Source organism: Mauremys mutica, chromosome 13, assembly GCF_020497125.1.
Source record: "Mauremys mutica isolate MM-2020 ecotype Southern chromosome 13, ASM2049712v1, whole genome shotgun sequence".
Lineage (NCBI taxonomy): Eukaryota > Metazoa > Chordata > Testudines > Geoemydidae > Mauremys > Mauremys mutica.
The window spans coordinates 32,541,377-32,563,879 of record NC_059084.1 but is presented as its reverse complement, the minus strand read 5'-3'; the positions used below and the strand labels follow the sequence as shown (position 1 = coordinate 32,563,879).

General features: G+C 48.0%; 1 protein-coding gene across 1 annotated transcript; it reads left to right on the top strand.

Annotated features, from left to right (window-relative positions):
* The first annotated feature begins 301 nt into the window (after positions 1–301).
* FAM83C (family with sequence similarity 83 member C) lies at positions 302–19,616 on the top strand. The gene is made up of 4 exons (XM_044985818.1): positions 302–853; positions 8,017–8,184; positions 13,011–13,135; positions 16,809–19,616. The coding sequence occupies exons 1-4, from the start codon at positions 302–304 to the stop codon at positions 17,776–17,778; spliced, it is 1,815 nt and encodes a 604-aa protein (XP_044841753.1). The 3' UTR covers positions 17,779–19,616.
* Positions 19,617–22,503: the final 2,887 nt, after the last annotated feature.

Below are 22,503 nucleotides of genomic sequence, written 5' to 3'. Positions count from 1 at the left end.
CTCACCTACATTGGCTTGGGGTATTTCTTGCTGCTTTTTGCAGGACTCAGCAACTCCCAATCTTGTTGTGCAGAGATGAAGAAATAAGGGACGTCCCTTCTCTTAAGGAACTGTTGGCAACCCTAGAGAATAAGTGACAAAGTGCACTGAGCTCTCAAGTCCCAGAGCCCCAGGGGAGCCCATTGTGAAAGAGCTGAGGAAAATCAGAGAGAGACAAAGTGTTGGAAGAGAGGGCCAGAGCCAGCTGCCAAAGAACACAACAGGCAGATCCTCTGGAGGATTAGCATCAGCAGTTGTAGTCATGTTCAGCCACCATGTTCAGGCTGGGTCCCAGTTCCAGAGGAGCTCTGGGGACAGTCCTGGTGTGTCTGGACCGTTGCGGAGTCGGTTGGAGGAGCTGAAGAAGCTGTGGTGGAGGAAGCCCATCCCCCTGGTGCTGCAGCACAGTGAGACAGCCAGGCTGGCTGTGGATGCCTTTCTAGAGCACGGGGAGCCTGGGTATCTGCAAGCCATTGCTGAGGAACAGGAGCTGCCATTTCTCTCCCCCCTAGACGTGGACTACATGAGCCAGCATCGAAGCCAGAGTATCCTGGAGCCTAATGCAAGGAAGGGGCATCAGACCGAGCCCAAAGAGGGAGACTCTGAGGACAGGGCCTCCCTTCTCTCTGAACTAAGCTCTGGTACCTACTTCCCACTCCTGTCTGACATGCAGCCTCCAGAGCTGGAGCTGGGCTGGCCAGTGATACCACCTGCCACAGGGTATGGCCAAACTCAAGCCAGTGTGTATTTCCAGAGAAACAAGGCCAACAGCATCAAGGATTTACTCCGGTGCCTGATCAGCAGGGCAAAAACGGTATGTACAGAACTCACCCCATTTAGATAGAGCTGGGGTGAATGCAGGCACCCAGGATGGGGCACAGCTGTAAGGGACTCTGACTCCTGGCTGCTGTCATCACTATTCCATACTCTACAAGCCTGGCAGTGTCTGGGAGCTGGAGTGCTGTGACTGCTACATATGCTGCCCAACTCTATAGCCACCTGTGCCCCTCACCTAGCCCAGGTCAGATTCCTTCCTGCTTTCTCCAACCATATTCTTAGACTCCGAGTCTTTTAGGGTAGAAACTGTCTATGTATCATGTGTGTGCATAGTGCCTAAGACCATGGGGTCCAATCCGTGGGTGCAGGATTAGGGGTTGTCCATCCCGGGAGCAGGGGGTTGGGCCAGGGTTTATCCATCCTGCGGGCAGGAGGGAGGGCACAGGAATGAGGGCCTATACCTGGGTCGAGAATCAGCTAGCTAACCATGGCTGAAACCCCTAATCAGCCAGATCACCTGATTGGCTGAGAGGCATTTCCAGGACTACTATTAAGCCCAGCAGTAGCACTTGGCCAGTGGCTGCTCAATGCTTATCCCACAGCTGTGATTGTTCCTGTGCCTGCTTTGTTCCCAGCCTTGCTCCAGCCCACTCCAGCTCTGCTCCCTGCTCAGTTTCTGACTCCTGGTTCCTGACCCTGGCCCTGACCTTCAGCTCTGACTCCTGTAGCTTGACTCTGGCTCTAACCACTAGGCATGACTGGCCCATGTCCCAGTCTGTGACACTGCGCAGCCCGACCAAAAAGGAGATAACGAAGGGACGTAGGAATGGGTCAGTTACTGGAATGGAGCCCACTAAAGCCAGCATCTCTCTCTGAGATAGTGGGCGCCATACAAAACCTACAGCGGCAGGTAGACACCTTCAGGCACAGAATGCTACACTGCAGGCACGTTGCATTGCCTGTAAGTCCCCCCTCAGGAACCTAAAATTCCCCTGACAGACAAGTTTGGCAGTGACCTCGGCCAGTTCCAAAGTTTTATGGACCAGCGCCGACTCCTATTCCTGCTGCACCTGCCATCCCTCCCCACCTTCTCCACTGACCACTCTTGGGTGGGACTTATCACTAGCCTGCTGCCTGCAGAGGTGCTGGCTTGGCCCTCCCCACTCCTGGAAAAATCTAGCTCTTTCCTGAACCAATCTGAGGACTTTGTTCAAGCCCCGGCAGTAATTTTTGCTGAGCTGAGCCACAGGCAGGCAGCCACACTCCAAACCCTGTGGCAGGGACACCAGCCAATTGCTACTTATGCCCTGGAGTTCTGGTGTCTAATAGTTGACGCTGTCTGGAATGAGGCTGTGCACAGGTACCACTTCCTGCTCAGCCTCAGAGATGAGATCAAACGTAAACTGGCGTGACTAGAACCACCAGTTGATCTGGATGCCTTGATTGAGCTCGGTGTTAAGATTGACAACCCCTGAGGGAACACTGCCTAGAAAGAAGGCTGATGTCCTGACCCTGCCGGTCTCGCCAGGTCCAATCTGCCAACTCTCTCCATCCTCGTCCCAACCGGAATCCATGCAGTTCGGCCAAGCCCGGACCTGGCTCTCCACTGCGGAGAAAAAATGGTATTGAGCATCAGACCTATGTCTGTACTGCAGTGAACTGGGCCACCTTGTGCCAAGCTACGTGCGAAAGTCTGGTCTATGGTTTTGGTCAGGAAACAGGAAGCCCAGCCCAGCAGAGGGGACTGGGCTGGGTTGGTGTCATCCCCCTTGCTCTGGTGCTTCATGCTGACATGGGTCTTCTGGAACTTTGCAACAATCACAGTCTAACACGCCTCCAACTCCTACTCCTTCTCTGGCACCCCATAGTGTTGGACATGAACCTAGAGTTCTGTAGGGGACTCTGGCACTTCAAGCAATTTCATGAAGTTGGAGTTTGCTTGAGTGCATAATATCCTGATTCATCCCAAGATGACTCCTGATTTGTGGAGGCCATTGACAAATTGCTCCTCTTTTTGGGTCCAGTCCCCCACCAAACAGCCCCCAGAGAAGTCTTCATTCTTCAAGATTACCATGAAATCCTCCAGTTCAGGCTGAGCTACTCACTACATCCTCCAGTCATTCTTGGTATCCCCTGGCTCATCACCCACAAACCAGGTATCCACTGGCAGACCATTCATTTTAATTTGCAATACTACTGGCAATCTTTTGTCCCAGAGTCGGACCTCCAGTCAAAGGTTTGCTGCAGCTCTACATGCCCCCCCAGGGACCCGGAGACGGAAGAGTTGGGCAGTCTTTGCTAGTCTCCCAATCGCCCTGAGAATAGCTGCCAAATATCAGGCTTAGGCAGATGTGTTCGATTAAAAAAAAAAAAAGGCTGATTTTTTTGCCACTGCATTACATCTATGGCTGCTCCATTGATCTCTAGTCCAGAATGGAGATACCTTGGTGAATCCATTTCTTCTCAGAGCCAGAGTTACAGACTCTCTGGAGCTATCTCAAGGAAACCCTGCAAAAGGGGTTCATCCATACCTCCAGGTTTAAACTACTGTAAATGGTGGATTCTCTGTAATGTGAAGCCTTTTAACCATGATTTGAGGACTTCAGTAACTCAGCCAGAGGTTAGGGGTCTATTACAGGAGTGTGTTGATGAGGTTGTGGGGCCTGCGTTGTGCAGGAGGTCAGACTACATTATCATCATGGTCCCTTCTGACCTTAAAGTCTATGAGAATTTAACCTCTGAGGATAGGACAAGAAGCAATGGACTTAAATTGTAGCAGGGAGGTTTAGGTTGGACATTAGTAAAAACTACCTGTCAGGGTGGTTAAGCACTGGAATAAATTGCTGAGGGAGGTTGTGGAATCTCGATCATTGTAGATGTTTAAGAGCAGATTAGACAAACACCTGTCAGGGATGGGCTAGATCAGGGGTGGGCAAACTTTTGGCCCGAGGGCCACATCGGGGTTGTGAAACTGTATGGGGGGCCAGGTAGGGAAGGCTGTGCCTCCCCAAACAGCCTGCCCCCACCCCATGCTTTGTCAGGCATTTATACACCAACATGCCCATGGGGGAAGTTGTCCCTGTCAGTTAGTGGTTGGTTTTGCTCTGGAACCGGAGAGTTTATATACTTTTATCCTCTATAATGTACCTGCAGATGTCTTTATTATCTAGATCAGCAGTTCTCAAACTTTAGCAACCCAAGAACCCCATTTTGCTTTAAAAATTTTCCGCGGTCCCCAAAGCCCCCCACTTAGCCCCTGCCTCGTGCTCTGCCCTGAGGCCATGCCCCCGCTCCCTCCATCCCCCCTCCCTCCCTCCCTCGCTCTCCCCCATCCTCACTCACTTTCACTAGGCTGGGGCAGGGGGTTGGGGTGCGGGAGTGGGTGCGGGCTCTGGGAGGGAGTTTGGGTTCAGGAGGGGGTGCAGACTCTGGGCTGGGAGTTTGGGTGTGGGGGGGTGATGGGTTCAGGCTCTGGGCTGGGAGTTTGGGTGCGTGATGGATGAGGGCTGTGGGCTGGGAGTTTGGGTGTGGGAGGGGTTGAGGGGTGCAGACTCTGGGCTGGGAGTTTGGGTGTGGGGGGGTGATGGGTTCAGGCTCTGGGCTGGGAGATTGGGTGCGTGAAGGATGAGGGCTGTGGGCTGGGAGTTTGGGTGTGGGAGGGGTTGAGGGGTGCAGGCTCTGGGTTGGGAGTTTGGGTGCAGGAGGGGGCTCAGGGCTGGGGGTGGGGTATGAGGGAAGGAGTTTGGGTGCGGGCTCTGGGCTGGGGACTGGGGTGCAGGAAGGGGTGAGGGGGGACGGCAGTTACCTTGGGCGGCTCCTGAAAGCGACTGGCACATCCCTCTGGCAGTGGCTTCTAGGCTGGGCAGGAGCAGAGGATCTCTGCACGCTGCCCCTGCCCACAGGCAGTGCCCCCACAGCTCCCACCGGCCGCAGTTCCTGGCCAATGGAAGCTGCGGCGTTGGTGCTTGGGCCGGGGGCAGCGTGCAGAGACACCCTGCTCCCGCCCCCCCCCCCCCCCCCAGGCCACAGGGGTGTGCTGGCCGCTTCTGGGTGCGGCGCGGAGCCAGGGTCCCCGCTCCTCCCCCTCCCTCCCAGCGCCTCCTTCACACCAGGGAACAGCTGTTCCCTGGTGTGAAGGAGGCACTGTGAGGGAGGAAGGGAGGGGGGAGGAGTTGATCTGTGGGGCCTGTGGACCCCCTGGAGTACCCTTGGGGACCACCAGGGGTCTACAGACTCCAATTTGAGAAACGCTGATCTAGATGAATGTCCAGTCCTTTTCTGAATCCTGCTAAGCTCTTGGCCTCAGTGAAATTAAACAGCAATAAGTCACCAGGACCAGCTGGTATTTACCCAAGAATTCTGAAGGATCTCAAATGTGAAATTGCAGAACTACTATCTGTAGTCTGTAATCTGTCATTTAAATCAGCTTCTGTACCAGATGACTGGAGGATAGCTAATGTGATGCCAATTTTTAAAAAGGGCTCCAGAGGTGATTCTGGCAATTACAGACCTGTAAACCGGACTTCAGTACTGGGCAAACTGTTTGAAACTATAATAAAGAACAATATCATCAGACTTATAGGTGAACATAATTTGTTGAGGAAGAGTCAACATGGTTTTAGTAAAGGGAAATCATGCCTCATCAATCTACTAGAATTCTTTGAGGGAGTCAACAAGCATGTGGACCAAGGGGTTGCAGTGGATATAGTGTACTTAGATTTTCAGAAAGCCTTTGACAAGGTCCTTCACCAAAGGCTCTTATGGAAAGTAAGCTGCCACGGGATAAGAGGGAAGATGCTCTCATGGATTGGTAACTGGTTAAAAGATAGGAAACAAAGGGTAGGAATAAATGGTCAGTTTTCAGAATGGAGAGAGGTAAATAGTGATGTCCCCCAGGGGTCTGTTCTGGGACCAGTCCTATTCAACATATTCATAAATGATTTGAAAAAAGGGGTAAACAGTGCGGTGGCAAAATTTGCAGAGGATACAAAATTACTAAAGATAGTTAAGACCCAGGCAGACTGTGAAGAGCTACAAAAGGAACTGGCAAAACTGGGTGACTGGGCAACAAAATGGCAGATGAAATTTAATGTTGATAAATGCAAAGTAATGTACATTGGAAAACATAATCCCAACTATCTGTATACATATAAAATGATGGGGTCTAAATTAGCTGTTACCACTCAAGAAAGAGATCTTGGAGTCATTGTGGGTGGTTCTCTGAAAACATCCACTCAATATGCAGCGGCAGTCAAAAAAGCAAACAGAATGCTGGGAATAATTAAGAGAGGAATAGATAATAGGACAGAACATTTCATGTTGCCTCTATATAAATCCATGGTACGCCCACATCTTGAATACTGTGTGCAGATGTGGTCACCCCATCTCAAAAAAGATGTATTGGAATTGGAAAAGGTTCAGAAAAGGGCAACAAAAATTATTAGGGGTATGGAATGGCTTCCGTATGAGGAGAGATTAATAAGACTAGGACTTTTCAGCTTGGAAAGATGGCTAAGGGGAGATATGATTGAGGTCTATTAAATCATGACTGGTGTAGAGAAAGTAGATAAGGAAGTGTTTACTACTTTTCATAACACAAGAACTAGGGGGTCACTAAATGAAATTAATAGGCAGCAGGTTTAAAACAAATAAAAGGAAGTATTTCTTCACACAACGCAAAGTCAAACTGGAACTCCTTGCCAGAGGATGTTGTGAAGGCCAAGACCATTACAGGGTTCAAAATGGAACTAGATAAATCCATGGAGGATAGGTCCATCAATGGCTATCAGCCAGAATGGGCAGGAATGGTGTCCCTAGCCTCTGTTTGCCAGAAGCTGGGAATGGGGATCAGGGGATGGATCACTTGATGATTACCTGTTCTGTTCATTCCCTCTGGGGTACCTGGCACTGGCCACTGTCAGAAGACAGGATACTGGGCTAGATGGACTTTTGGTCTGACCCAGTAGGGCCATTCTTATGTTCTTATATCTTATGGCAATGAGTTTCACAGGCTAGTTGTGCATTGTGTAAAAAGTATTTCCTTTTATCTGTCTTAAATATTGTGCTTTTCAATTTCATCGAATATCCCCTTTCTCTGTGTTACAAGACAGGGTAAATAGCAGTGCCCAGTTCACTTTCTCCAAGTCATTCATTATTTTATAAATCTCTAACATTCCCTCTTATTTGTCTGCTTCCTAATCTAAACATTCCCAGACTTTTCAATCTTTCTCTCTTTCCCGAGCCTTCATTCTTTGCTCACCTCTGAACTGCTGTACATCTGCTACATAGTGTCTGAGATGGGATGACCAGAACTGCACATACTAACACAGGGATGGGTGTGCCATTCATTTATAGAATGGCATGATATTTCCCATATTATTTTTATCCAATTCCTTATGCACCCTAATGTTTTATTTCTTTTTTGGCTGCCAAGGCATATTGGGCTGAGCTCTTCATGGAACGGTGCCCAGGTCTTTTTCCTGGTGGGTTACAGTTAATTTAGAACCCTACAACATGTAGGGGCAATTCAAATTGTTCTTTCTATTGCCCTTATGTCATCTGCCATGCTACCCATTCCCCTACCTTGGTTAGGTCCCTCTGAATTTTCTCTGTTTTTCTAGCCAAACTATGCTGCAGTCCTAAGTATACTGTGGGGATGAGCATGGTAATGCTGCCACCTTGCTGCTCACTCTCCCTGATACCAAGTCCAGATTCCTTATTACGAATTGAAAGACGGTCAAGGTTTGGCAACATCCTGCCTCCATGTGTATAGAGAGAGGTGCTAGGACCTGTCCCCTGGCACTCCGCTATTTAGTGCTCCAAGGGTACCTCTATCCTAGAAACACTAGCATGGCACAGCTGCACTGCTGTAGTGTAGATGCTTACTACAGCGATGGAAGGAGTTCCTCCATCTTTGTAATAAATCCATGTCTCCAAGAGGTGGTAGCTAGATCTATGGAAGAATTATTCTGTCAACCTAGTGCTGTCTACACTAGGAGTTACATGGCTTAATTATGTGAGTGACATAGCTAGGTCAACATAACTTTCCAGTGTACATCAGCCCTGAGTCCCTACACTTTATGGTGTTCAGGTCTCTGAGGTGTTGCTTTCTCCCCTTTTCGGCTGGGAAGCTACCTACCACAACTGTGTCCATCTAGGAATGATCCTTCAGTTGGGTCTTCTTGTTTGTTTTCTGGCTAGGTGATAGCAGTCGTCATGGATCTCTTCACAGACATGGAGATACTCTGTGACCTGATGGAAGCTTCAAGCAGGCGACGTGTCTCTGTTTACCTGATCCTTGATGAGAAGTACTTAAAGTATTTTATAGAGATGTGCAGTAAAATGGGTCTTAACAAGGACCATTTCCCAGTAAGTTTGCAGCAATTCTTTTGGTGGTGTACAAAGTTAATGCAATTGATATTTATGACAGAATATACCCCTGTGTTCACACACCCTATTGTAATAATGTTTGTACAAAGTATGCCTTGTGAGGTGTCGTTTAAAAAACTCATAATTTGCTGATCAATGATATCATGGTGAAATGCACATAGCAGCATTATATGTGAAGTTATAAGCTGACTAAAAATAGGTTTTCCAGATAAGTCTGGGGAGTGGCTAAACCAGTTTCTCAGACACTGAGAGCAAGCTGACGCCTCAGGCAGGTGTAAACAAGGCTAACAGACCATTACCTGCTAAGGGCTTGTCTTCATATACAGTGCCACAGCAGCACCACTTTAATGAAGATGTTACTACGCTGACTGGAGAACATCTCCCGTCCGCATAGTTAATCCACCTCCGCAAAAGGCAGTAGCTATGTCAACGAGAGAGGCTTTCCCCCACAGTGCAGTCTACATGAGAGGTGAGGCTGGTATAACTACATTGCTCAGGGGGGTGGATTTTTCACAGCACTGAGCAACATAGTTATACTGATATAGGTCTGTGGCATAGACCTGGCCTCAGTGGCCATTCTTTGGCAGGAAAGGGGCAGGTGCAAAAATCTACATCTTAGCAAAGAAACAGCATGGAGTTTCCTTCCGTGCAGACTGCCTGTTGCCTTGCTCCCAGCTGGAAATGCTTCTCAAAGCGGGCACAGGACTACAAAAAGAAGTGGCAGACACCCCAAGGCACCACACTCTCTCTCCCTGCACATCATGTTAACTGCCCCTGAGGAGACAAAGGAAGCAGCCCTTTATCTCTGGGGGATGGGCCTTCACCTAAAGAGTTTGATCAGTAGGACTGCTTGAAAACATGTGGTGAGAAAACTTTGCTTTGAATCTAATATAGTTTTTGTTAAATTAGGCACTAGTAAGCATTTTATCTTTATTTTCTTAGAACAATTTCTGACTTTTATGCCTCATTACTTGTATACACTTAAAATCAATCTCTGTGTAGTTAATAAAATTGTTTTATTGTTTTATCTAATCCAGTATGTTTCAGCTGAAGAGTCTGGACAACTATTTAAAATAACAAACGGGCATATTAATCCCCTAAAGGAATAACTGACTTAATCATAGAACCACAGGGCTAGAAGGGACTGCAGGGGTCATCTAGTCTAACCCTCTGCCAAGATGCAGGATTTGTTGACTCTAAACCATCCAAGACAGATGGCTCTCCAGCCTCCTTTTGAAAACCTCCTGCGAAGGAGATTCCAGGACCTCCCAAGGCCATCTCTTCCATTGTCCTACTTTTCTTACAGTTAGGAGGTTTTCCCTGAGATTTAAACTAAATCTGCTATGCTGTAGTTTGAACCCATTGCCTCTTGTTCTCTCTTGCCACTGAGGGCAGGACAACTTTTCTCCATCTTTTTTATGGCAGCTGTTCAAGTATTTGAAGACCACTATCATATCTCCCTTAATCTCCTCTTTTCCAAACTAAACATACCCAGTTCCTTCAGCCTTTGCTCATGTGGCTGCATTCCATCGCTTTGATCATCTTTGTTGCTCGCCTCTGGATTCTTTCCAGTTTCTCTTCATCCTTTTTATACATTAATGACCAAAAATGGACACAATGCTCCAGCTGAGGCCTAATCAGTGCTGAGTAGAGTGATACTATCACCTCCTGTGACTTGCATGCTATGTGCCTCTGATAATGGAACCCAAAATTGCATTTGCTGACTCACATTGAGGTTGTGAGCCACCACAACTCCCAGATCCTTCTCAGCAGTGCTGCTGCCAATCCAGTTTCCCCCATTCTGTATTTGTGCATTTGGTTTTTCTTCCCTAAGTGTAGCACCTTACATTTGTCTTTGCTGAATTTCATTTTGTTCTCTATAGCCCAGTTCTCTAATTTATCAAGAACCCTCTGAATTTTAGATGTTAAATAACTCCGGACCCAGAACAGAGCTCTCTGGAACCCCACTTGAGGCCTTTCTCCAATCTGACATCATTCCATTAATAGTTACTCTTTGTTTGTGCTTTTTTAAACCAATTATGTATAGATCATGTATGTATCCATGCATTATGTATGCACTTCCGCTGAGCCTGCATTTCTCCAGCTTACTTATGAGACTGTCATGTGGGACTGTGTCAAAAGCCTTGCTGAAGTCCACATATATTATGACCACCACATTCCCCCTGTCCACCAAACTAGTTACCCTGTTAAAGAAGGAACTCAAGCTGGTCTGGCATGGTTTGTTCTTAGTAAAACTGGCTTTGGGGTTTTAGATTGCGGAAAATCTCCTTGTGCAGCCACATTCACCTCCTGCACATGTTCTTATCTTTCCTCTGCATTGGAACAGCATGATGTTCAGCCACCAGTATTACATCTTTTAAGAACCGCCAGCCCCCTTTGCCTCCTTTTTTTCCTAATTGGTCTTTCCGTGGGGCCTTGCCTACTATTTCTGAGTTGGTTGAAATCTGCCTTTCTGAACTCCAGTGTCCTTGTTTTGCTGTTCTCATGCTCCCCTTTCCACAGGATCTTGAATTTCTATCAGATCATGATCAGTTCCTCCCAAGTTCCTGACCACCTTCACATTCACAACTAATTCATCCCCGTTGGTCAAAACCAGATCCAAAATGAATGACCCCCTAGTTGTTTCCCCAACTTTCTGATTCAGAAAGTTGTCCTCTTACACATGCTAAGAATATGCAGAACATATGTTTTGCTGTAATAATCTTCCAACAGATATCAGGGAAGTTAAAATCCTCCATTAATACTAGCTCATAATATATTTGTACCGTCCAGGAGGGGGCTGGGTCGCACAGGACATACATTTCTGGGGGAAGATCTGCATGTGTGCTGGGGTCATTCTACACCATAACCAAGGCTGGTAAGAGAGTAACAAGCCTTGTGGATGGGAGGAAGTGGTAGATGTGGTATATCTTGACTTTAGTAAGGCTTTTGATACTGTCTCACATGACCATTTCATAAACGAACTAGGGAAATGCAACCTAGATGAAGCTACTATAAGGTAGGTGCATAACTGGTTGGAAAACCATTCCCAGAGAGTAGTTATCAGTGGTTCACAGTCATGCTGGAAGGGCATAACAAGTGGGTTCTCACAGGGATCAGTTCTGGGTCCAGTTCTGTCCAGTATCTTCATCAGTGTCTTAGATAATGGCATAGAGAGTACACTTACAAAGTTTGCAGATGATACCAAATTGGGAGGGGTTGCAAGCGCTTTGGAGAACAGGGATTAAAATTCAAAATGATCTGGACAAACTGGAGAAATGGTCTGAAGTAAATAGGATGAAATTCAATAAGGACAAATGCAAAGTTCTCCACATGGGAAGGAACAATCAATTGCACACATAGAAAATGGGAAATGACTGCCTAGGAAGGAGTACTGCAGAAAGGGATCTGAGGGTCATAGTGGACCACAAGCTAAATATGAGTCAACAGTGTAACACTTTAGCAAAACAAGAGAACATCATTTGGGATATATTAGCAGGAGTGTTATAAGCAAGACATGACAAGTAATTCTTCTGCTCTACTCTGCACTGATAAGGCCTCAACTGGAGTATTGTGTCCAGTTCTGGGTGCCACATTTCAGGAAAGATGTGGACAAACTGGAGAAAGTTCAGAAAAGAGCAACAAAAATTATTAAAGGTCTAGAAAACATGACTTATGAGGGAAGATTGAAAAAGTTGTGTTTGTTTAGTCTGGAGAAGAGAAGACTGAGAGGGGACATGATAACAGTTTTCAAGTACATAAAAGTTTGTTTACAAGGAGGAGGGTGAAAAATTATTGTTCTTAACCACTGAGGACAGGACAAGAAACAATGGGCTTAAATTGCAGCAAGGGCAGTTTAGGTTGCACATTTGGAAAAACTTGCTAACTGACAGGGTGGTTAAGCACTGGAATAAATTGCCTAGGGAGGTTGTGGAATCTCCATCATTGAAGGTTTTTAAGAGCAGGTTAGACAAACACCTGTTAGGAATGGTCCAGTTATTACTTAGTCCTGCCTTGAATGCAGGAGACTGGACTACTTGATCTCTCAAGGTCCTTTCCAGTCCTACACTTCTATGATTTTATGAAGGATCACCAAAGTACCCTGTGCAAGGCATAAATGTAGGTAGGCTCAGGTCAGTTTTACTCTGGTGAGGCAACTAATGATGTTGTCTGACAAGATTACAAGTCAGGCTGATAAAGGTAACTGGGAAATAATATAGTTAGAATTATGTAAGGCGTTTTTACTGCATGAATAACAAAACCCTAACAATATCCAGAATCTGTATTCTATATATTAAATGGATTAAAAAGCTGACTGACAGAGATATCAAAATGTAGCTGTGAATGAGGAATCATCAACTAATGGTGTCTTTCTGGTGGGTTCTGCAAGGGTTGGTTCTTAGGCCAGAGCTTTTCAATAATTGTATAAATGATGTGGTAGAAACGGTATAGATTTATAAATTCTATAAATGATCTAGAAGGACAAGTTCTTCATGCCAAGATCTTGTATAATCTGTGGTGTAAGTTGCCATCTAACAACAACATGTTAATTGTTGGTACTGTATTTTTATTTCATTACATGATCCCCAAGCAGCAGGCAGTTTGATAGAACTCTCTGTACTGTAGGGAACGTAGTAGCCAGAAAACACTTTATGCCTTGCTGCTTCCCTCCTTTCCGGACTGGGGGTCACTGTCAGACAGCTCATCGCTCAGGTTATCATTTGTATAGAAATCTGTTAAGAAAGCAAAGGTTTAGCTTACTCTATTCAATCTGGTTCAATCCAAATTTCGTCCTCTGATTTCAGAACATGCGAGTGCGGTGTGTGAGTGGAGACGTATATTACAGTAAAGGAGGCAAGAAATTTGAAGGTCAAGTCCTGGAGAAGTTTGTACTGATAGATTGTGACCACGTTCTTGCTGGTACATACAGGTGAGACATCACAGTTTGCACCTCTAAAACTCAGAGACATTGGGCCAAACATTCATTGTCACAGAGAAACCAACTTCATAATCTCACCTGCATCCCTCACACCCTCTTCCTGCCTGATTTCAACACATGGCTCTCCCTCTTCATCACTGTCAATTACTTCAGCTTTCATGCTGATTGCTCACCCATCCTCTAGCCTCCTGCCCTTACCTTGTTGTTTGATCTTCAGACTGCATTATCTCCCACTGCACACACACTCCACCAATGCCACCCCCTGGACTTTGATGTCTTCACACAGCAGTGATCTTTTCCACTTCTGATCACCACTTTCTTTCCTTGAATACTGTCCACGCCCACCCTGCTCTCTACCTCCCAGCTGGCCCTTCCATGACCTTTGATCGAGCAACATCTGGTTTTGTTGCTGCTCATAACTGCAGCCTTGCCCATGGCTCCCTGCTTCCTCACCTTTGACTGCAGTTGACACTCTCTGTTCTACACTCTCCTCCACGCCACTCTTTTGCTCTTCCTCCCCTCTGCCCTGGTTTACATCCAGCATTTGCTTGCCCCACTCTTGCTCCTGAGCTGCTGGGCAGCCCCGAAGAGTCTCCACGGGCCACCGGGGCTTCCTTCACTAAAAACTCATCTTCTCCTCCTCAAGTTCTGCTGACTTCCTCACAAAGCAGCCCTTCTTCCCCCTTATTGAGTCCCAGGCCCACACCCCCATTGCCTCATAACCACTATAAACTCCCTCCCTGAAGCCCTCTCCACTTCCTGCAGCCCCGTTCTTCTGCCCAGGATTTTGCTGACTTGGCTGCATCCTGGCTGAATTTCAGTCTGTATTCCATCCTGCTCAGACTTTCTGCTGCTTCTGAGGCTATCGTTCCCTCCTCCTTGGAATGCTGTCCTCCTGCCACCAGGAATGCTCCTTCAGTGTCTCCTTCGGCTGCCCCTTTCCCTGCTCTGTCAGGATCCTTCAGACTCTGTCCTTGGGCCTTTCTACACTTTAGCCTACGTGGCCTCACTCGCTCACGTTAACTTAACTGTCTTCTCCAAGCTGACAGGTCACAGACCTGCTTCCCTGTGTGCAGCCCTGCATCCCAGGCTCTCTCCTGAATGGTTACCAACAGCTCCAGCTTAAAAATATGGCTTAAAGCCAACTCTTCCTCTCCTAACGCCTCTCCTTCCAGACTGGTGTTACTGCTGACATCCCAGTCCAGAGTTCATGTCTGATTCCTCCCCCTCACACCTAAGCCATTCGCAAATCTTCAAGTTTCTTTACAAGATACCAAAATATGAGACCCTTTTTTTCTGTGCCAATGGCTAACCCTGGACACATCCCACCTGGATCTGTGCACCCTCCTCACTCCCCTGCCAGTCTCACCATGTCACCTCAAGCTGTCTACTGGCAACAAGTTTACACTTCTAGTTCCCTCCTCCAAGGCCCTGCCCTACATCTTAGATCTCCCCTCTTGCCACATGCTCTCCCCCCTCTGCCAACAAACCCAGCCACATCCTCCCATGGTCAGAATGGGAGCTCTCCTCGAAGGCAGACCATTTCCCTAGTGCCTATAATGACATGATGGATGTAATCAAACTGCTTATTGTTTTGAATTATCCTTTTCTCTGGATTTCCAGCAGGTCCTGTGATCTCTGTCCATAGTTTAGAATTAACCCTGTAAGGGTAAAGAGGGGAATACAACCGAAGCCGAATATCCAGTCAGTTAGGCTTGAAAGGCAAAGGCAGGAAGCCTAAATCTCATCTTGCCACAGCAATGGAAACCAGGAGCAACTCGACCAGTCACTGGGGTTTAGGGTGACCAGATAACAAGTGTGAAAATCGGGACAGGGGTTGGGGGTAATAGGTGCCTATGTAAGAAAAAGCTCCAAAAATCGGGACTGTCCCTATAAAATCGGGACATCTAGTCACCCTACTGGGGTTGCACCAGAATAAAACTGGTGTGAGCCCAGCATTGCATCAAGGAGTCACATGAGAGCACAATGCTTTAATCTTGCCCAGAAGGTTGTAAGGATTAACAAGCGCTTTTACAGGCATGTCCAGTGGAAGGGGCACAGAGTGAGCGGCTGTGGGCTGGGAGGCCGCACATTACAGAGGCTGAGATGACAAGGATCTGCACTATGGGCAGTGAGGGTGAAAAGCTGGACCAATCAGAGAGATCCAGTGACAATAACCACTGGGCAAAGAACACCTGGGCAGCGGCTTCTAGCCAGCTGGTGCCACTAAGAGGCAACATGGACGAACCAGCCAGTGCACTGCAGCATTGGCAGGTGCCAGGGACAGCTAGGCTCAGTCCTTTCCCCTCCCTCCCTCTGCATTGCCAGCACTGTCCTGCAGGGAAAGTCCTGTCCAGTTCCTGGGCACCCCCTCCTCAACAGGCTCCCTGCAGAGCTCAGGGGTGTCTCCCCTGCTTCTCAGAGCAATGGCCAAGAGACTCCTCATTCCCCCCAACCCCAGCTCCCTGTCTGTGTTCACCAGTGCTACCCCACCATGCTTCCTGCCTGACTGCCCCATGCACCCACCTGAGCCCCGCCGCCCTGCCCACCTGTGCCCCCAACCCTCTGCTGCCCATGCTCCCCCTGTGCCCCGCAACCCTCCCTGCCCATGCTCTCCCTGCCCTTCCCACCTGTAGCCACCCCATTCCCCCCCGGCCTCCTGCACTGCTGAAGCGCTGAGCAGGGAGCTGCTGGCAAAGAGCAATGGAGGGTCGGTGCTGGTGGCTGAAGGAATGGGGTGTTTGTGCAGCCTCCTGCTCGGTGCCACATGCTCTGCCCTGCACAGCACCCTCCTCCCAGCACCATGTACCGTGCCACCCACTAATGCTATCCCACCACTGGCACTGTAACACTACCCCCCGTCCCCACAGCTAATCCCCGTAGCTTCATGCAATTAATGTTACCTGTTGTATAATGTAGATGAAACGTGTGGCTGCAAAGAGTCACGTTAACGTGGCCTGGTCACTGTCCAAAATTAAACAGTTTAACCCAGGTTCGGGGGTTGGGATCCTGAGACTTCAGCGGGCTTAGTACCTGGCAAACACATCATTAAAAATCCCTTTACCTTGTATTAATGATGCAGAAATAAAGATACAGAAAATACAGCGAGCCAATCCCGGAGACTCTGGTAGCCTCTGCCTTGCCTCCCCCTGTGCCCGGTATCCCCTAGAACACCCGTCCCCCAGAGCCTGGGATCCCTCCACCCCAGGGGGATACCCTCTCTACAGCCTGGGATCCCACTGCCCAGGATAATACATCCTCTACAGACCAGGATCTCCTGGACACATCCAGTCCCCATCCAGGATCCCCACCTCCCTGCCCCTTGGGGACACACCCAGAGCCCCCCACTTGCCTGGCCCTCCTCCCTTCCTGGGACATCTCCCTATTACCGTTTAAACTGCCTGCAAGAAGCCAAGTATGTCTGCACCTTCCCCTCTTCATGTACATCCAGAGCCCAGGGCACGACATCCTTCTCTCTTCACCCTGTGGTGAAACAAACACCTTCCCCTGAGACCGTGGAGGTGAGGTTCCAATATATTACAATGCACCCATTAGTGTGAGGATAGAAATGCTGTAATATCTATGGTAAATCATTCAAAGGTTAGAAATACCTACTAATCATCTCTTTCTATTGATTCATTTCACCTTTAAATTTCTTTTCTAGTTTTACTTGGCTTTGCAGTCAAGTTCACACCTGCTTGGTTACACACTTCCGAGGCAAAATCATTGAGGACTTTGACAGAGAATTCCGAAGCTTGTACGTAGAATCCAAACCTGTGCCTGGTTTCTGTATCCTCGAGGCTGGAACAAGCTCCACTTCACCTCACAGCTCAGCAGGGAACTTCCAGTCTCTCTTAACATCTGCCCAAACGAATGAAACTGAAACCACAAGCCATGCAAGCAGTCTCTCAAATTCAAGCATTGAGAGCGTAAAGGTGTCTCCTTTTCTGAAGAACTCCACCTACAATGTACTCCATGAAAAGCGAGACTTGGGTCCAGATTTCACCAGTGAAAAGAGAAAGGAAGCCATCGGCTCCATGAAGCCAAGTAACTCCAAGCAGCACTCGGAAATGTCAAACTCTAGCCACAGCACTTCAGCTAACTTCAAATCTGCTTTATATGACAAGCCTAATCCTAAGTCACACCAGGCATCCTTGCAGCCAGTGTCTTTCCCCATACTAAGCTGCAGTGAACCTAGTCATCTAGAAAAGAAGGCATTGGCTAAAACGAAAAATGACCAATTGCTCCATCACTCTGCCATCAGACAGGGACCAAACTTACAGTCCTCCTCTGAGTACACTGGTACAAATGGGGCAGATACCAAGCAGAAAGCGCCCAGGGATGTTTCAAGTGGAAAAGCAATAGAAAGCAGCAGCAAAATCTGCAGGAACGAGAGAACGCTGACTCTTGGACATAGTAAACTGGACCTGATTATCCAATACAATCAGTTAAAAAGGGAGCGGACAGCTGCAGTCCCAAGCTCTGCTAGACTCGGTGATGAAGTGCCAAAGGAAAATAGCTGCACTATACACAGGGATGAGAAAAGACTGACTCTTGGACACAGTCAACTGGATCTGATCACAAGCTATAACAAATCAAAATCTAAGCAAATATCGAGTCGATTTGGGCCCTAACCTGTTCTCTCTTGTCCTAGGGTGTGTCTACACTTACAGCGCTGCAGCAGCGCACTTGCACTGGCCCAGCTGCGCCGCGGTAGCACTTGGTGAAGACGCTACCTACTCGGACGGGAGAGCATCTCCTGGCGGCACAGGTACTCCACCTCTGCGAGAGGCGGAAGTTGTGTCGACAGGAGAAGCCCTCCCACTGACATAGCGCTGTCTACGCTGGGGGTTGGGTTGGTGTAATGACATTTTCCACACCCCTGAGTGACTTAGTTACACTGACATAAATTTGTAGTGTAGACCAGGGCCTAGTAATCTCATTCCCAGAGTTACCATAATTTTTTCTGATAGTTGTATCTTGTGTCAGTTTGAAAACAAATACAAAACACAGAGTAACATGATGAAATAGTCCAGGCTTCCCCATTCCTTTAGCCCTTATTAAAAAAGACCATTTTACTACAAGCTTTATTTTAAAAATAATCCTTTGATGTCATCCTATATAGTTCTTTGACTGGTTCTTGGTGATTTAACGAAGGTTCTTTTTAAATTAAGAGGAGTGTTTAAAGATTTTCTTTTCCTATATCAATTTTGTTGACCGCTGACCTGATATTATGACTAATGCTACGATTTTATAACAGAACTCTCGGAATCCGTGGCTTCCAGAGACCTCTGTGACTTCAGCCCTGCAAGCGGTACGGGAACCCCCCGCAGCTGAGCTCCCCATTTTGTCACAGATATATTTAGTAAAAGTCATGGAGAGGTCACTGCTTCTGTGAATTTTTCTTTATTGCCCATGACCTGTCCATGCCTTTTTTCTAGTGACAAAATCTTAGCTGTATTTATGACCTATGAGCCTGTCTCATGTCTCTTGGGTGATTTTATGCTTGCTAGAGGTAAAATGACATAATAGGAGCATAAGATTGTATGTATGTGGGTGTACGGCTTGTTAGCGTGGAACATGCATGGGGGCAAATAGGTGAACATAAGTATATGTGTTATTAAGCTTGCTAAAATGTAAGGGCCTATCACATTAGGTTAAGGCTTTGTGGAAGTAATTATATTAAAGGCTGAAGTGCAGCTGAAATGAGAGAAATCTAAGAAGATAATCCCGGGTCAAATATTTTTTACTTTCATTCTGAAACACAATCAAGTAACCCCAAACAGGTCCAGTACTCGACAGAACTCCACAGGAAGGGAGTTTGGGGGGCTTTAGCAATTAGGTTGCTATGCAGCATCTAAGCAGTTAGACTGCTTGTACATATAGGAATTATTAATAAATAAGTGATGTAAGAGAGGAATATCAATGCTTGAGGCATAATTAAGGACACGCCAAAGGCCATGTATGGTTAGGGACCACTATTGACCTTATTATAATCAGGATAAAGCATGAAATTGTATATATCTGTACTATCACCATAAGGAAGGGTATAAAATGCCACCCTCAGTTCCCATTTCTTGGGGTGTGTCAGGTCCCCAAGACTGTGTAAACTTAATCAGGATCGCCTTTCTGATGGGCTCCACTTATGTTCCCTTCCATCTTTGTTTCCAATGGTCTCCATATGTTGTAAATATGCACAATGCAAGCCTGTAAGTCGGACAAATGCAGGAAACCACTTTACTGTACTTACCTTATTCTAATCTTAGTGTATATTGATCCTTTCCTATAATTTCAATTATAGTTGTCTGTACTAAATAAAGTTTGTGTTTCACCAAATTCCATCTTTTCAATTAACTTTAAGTAGCCGCCTAAGAAAAGAACCTGTTATCTGAGGCAAGTGCATGTTGCACCCTAATACATAATCTTGTAAGTGTGATAACTGTTCAGGCTACAACTTGCTGACAACAATGTTGAGAGAGATGGTGCGAACTACATTAAAAAAGTAAAGAAAACTTACCACTGAAAATATCAGTGTCCAGTCATGTGATTGTGCATACATGTATGTGTCTGGGGTGAGGATGTGGAAGAATAAATGTGAGAGCATGCATGTTGCTGAGCAAGGCATTGCCATTCCCGGGCAAAGACTGTAGTCGACAACTATGTCCCCTGGCACATTGGAACTCTCAACAATACGCATAAAGCTTGTCTGTGAGAGAGCCAGAACTTTCTCTGGGGATGGTCCAAGACTATGGAATGAGCTCCTGCAGGAACTAAGGACCATCACAAACCTCACTACCTTTCACCCCATATGTACAGTGCATTCCTTTGACTTTGCTTCTGTAGTATAAACACACACACACATATATATAAAATACTAAAAGAAAATAACCCCTCCCCCCAACCAAAACAAGACTCCACTGCACCTGCTGCTCCCTCTGGGGAGAGGATGAGAGAACAAACAAGACATGACAGATGTCCTAGATCAGTGGTTTTCAAGCTGCGGGTCATAGAATCATAGAATCTCAGGGTTGGAAGGGACCTCAGGAGGTCATCTAGTCCAACCCCCTGCTCAAAGCAGGACCAAACCCAACTAAATCATCCCAGCCAGGGCTTTGTCAAGCCTGACCGTAAAAACCTCTAAGGAAGGAGATTCCACCACCTCCCTAGGTAACCCATTCCAGTTCTTCACCACCCTACTAGTGAAAAAGTTTTTCCTAATATCCAACCTAAACCTCCCCCTCTGCAACTTGAGACCATTACTCCTTGTTCTGTCATCTTCTACCACTGAGAACAGTCTAGATCCATCCTCTTTGGAACCCCCTTTCAGGTAGTTGAAAGCAGCTATCAAATCCCCCCTCATTCTTCTCTTCTGCAGGCTAAACAATCCCAGTTCCCTCAGCCTCTCCTCATAAGTCATGTGCTCCAGCCCCCTAATCATTTTTGTTGCCCTCCGCTGGACTCTCTCCAATTTATCCACATCCTTCTTGTAGTGTGGGGCCCAAAACTGGACACAGTACTCCAAATGAGGCCTCACCAGTGCTGAGTAGAGGGGAATGATCACATCCCTCGATCTGCTGGAAATGCCCCTACTTGTACAACCCAAAATGCCATTAGCCTTCTTGGCAACAAGGGCACACTGTTGACTCATATTCAGCTTTTCATCCACCGTAACCCCTAGGTCCAGTACTGGGTCGTGGAATGGAAGGCACTGGGTCACGGCGGTTCTGGTCAGCACCACCAGGCGGGAAGTTAAAAGTCCCATTGGTGGTGCTGCCCAGCTAAGGCAGGCTAGTTCCTACCTGTTCTGACACCGCGCTGCGCCCCAGAAGTGGCCAGCAGCAGGTCCGGCTCCTAGGCAGGGGCTCCGCAGAGCTCCCCACCCTGAGCACTGGCTCCACACTCCTCTTGGGCAGGAACTGGCCAATGGGAGCTGGGGGTGGGTGGTGCCTGCAGGCAAGAGTCACACAGCGCTGCTTGTGTGCCTCCGCTTAGAGCCGGACCTGCTGCTGGCCGCTTCCAGGGCACAGTGCCTGCCTTAGCACCCCTGCTGTGCTTCCCGAGGTAAGCCTGCACCCCAATCCCCTGCCCCAGCCCCCCAAAACTCTTCCTGCACTCCAAACCCCTCATCCCCAGCCCAGAGCCCCCTCCCACACCCTGAACCCCTCATTCCTGGCCCCACCCTGCAGCCCTCACCCCTGCACCCCAACCCTCTGCCCCAGCCCTGAGCCCCTCCCACAGCCCAAACCCTTATCCCCAACTCTATTGGATCGTGGGCATCAACAATTGTCTTCAACTGGGTCGCCAGAAAAAAAGTTTGAAAACCACTGTCCTAGAGTCCTCGAAATTAAGGCCAGAAGGGACCACCTGACTTCCTATACCACAGGCCTCCATCGCCATCCAGTACCTGCACACTAAACCTAACAACCAAAATAAGACCAAGGAAAATTAGAAGCACAGAAAACTAGACCATGTGCCAAAGGCAGACGATAGGAGGGACCAAGGTGCACCAGTACTCGAGGGCCCTGCAATGATACAACTGAAGGTGCTGAGATACTGCACAAAAACCTATAGAAAATAGAACACCAGAGCAGACAGGTTGTCTCTGTTCTGCTAGCTTGCTTCCTGCCTTTACATGCGTGGCAGTCTGTGCTGTTATGTTAACCCTTTTTATAAAACTATGATACATTTTGTACAAAGTAAATCTTGTGAAGTATCATTTGAAAACTCATAATCTGATGATCGTTATTATCCTGATAAAATGTCTGTACCAACATTGTATGTAAAGTGATAAGCTGCTACTGTATGACATTGCTGAGACATGCGCCACGTTTAGAAAAGCAGCCACAGCCCAGTTCCTCAGAGACAAAAGGCAAACCGATACCTCGGCCAGGTGTCAACAACAGCAAATGAACTATCAGCTGGTCAAGTGGCCGCTCTGTGGCAGGAAGGCGGGTGTGAGCTAGAAATGTACGTCCAGGCACGAGACCAGCCGGGGGTTCCCATGGGAACGAGGACCCGCTGGGTGAGGCAGGGCCAGGCAATAGGCGGCCCCGCTGGTTACCGCGCGCACACGCCGCACACTCGTCACTGCGAGGCAGCGACCTCCAGCCTGAGGGACGCGGCCCCGGAGCGAAGGTCTCTGGCCATGACCAGAGCCCGGGCTGGGGGCTGCGCGCCAGGAGGACGCAGGGCCGGGCTCCCGCGGGCGCAGCGCGGCTCCCCGCGGACTCGCCAGCAGCCGGGTCCTTCCCCTGCCCAGCGCGGGGCGGCGCCGCAGCGCGCAGCCTCCCGAGTCCCGCCCCCGGCCGCGCTGTGTGGCCTCAGGGCCATAGAGACGCGGGGGCGGCGCCGCTCTACCC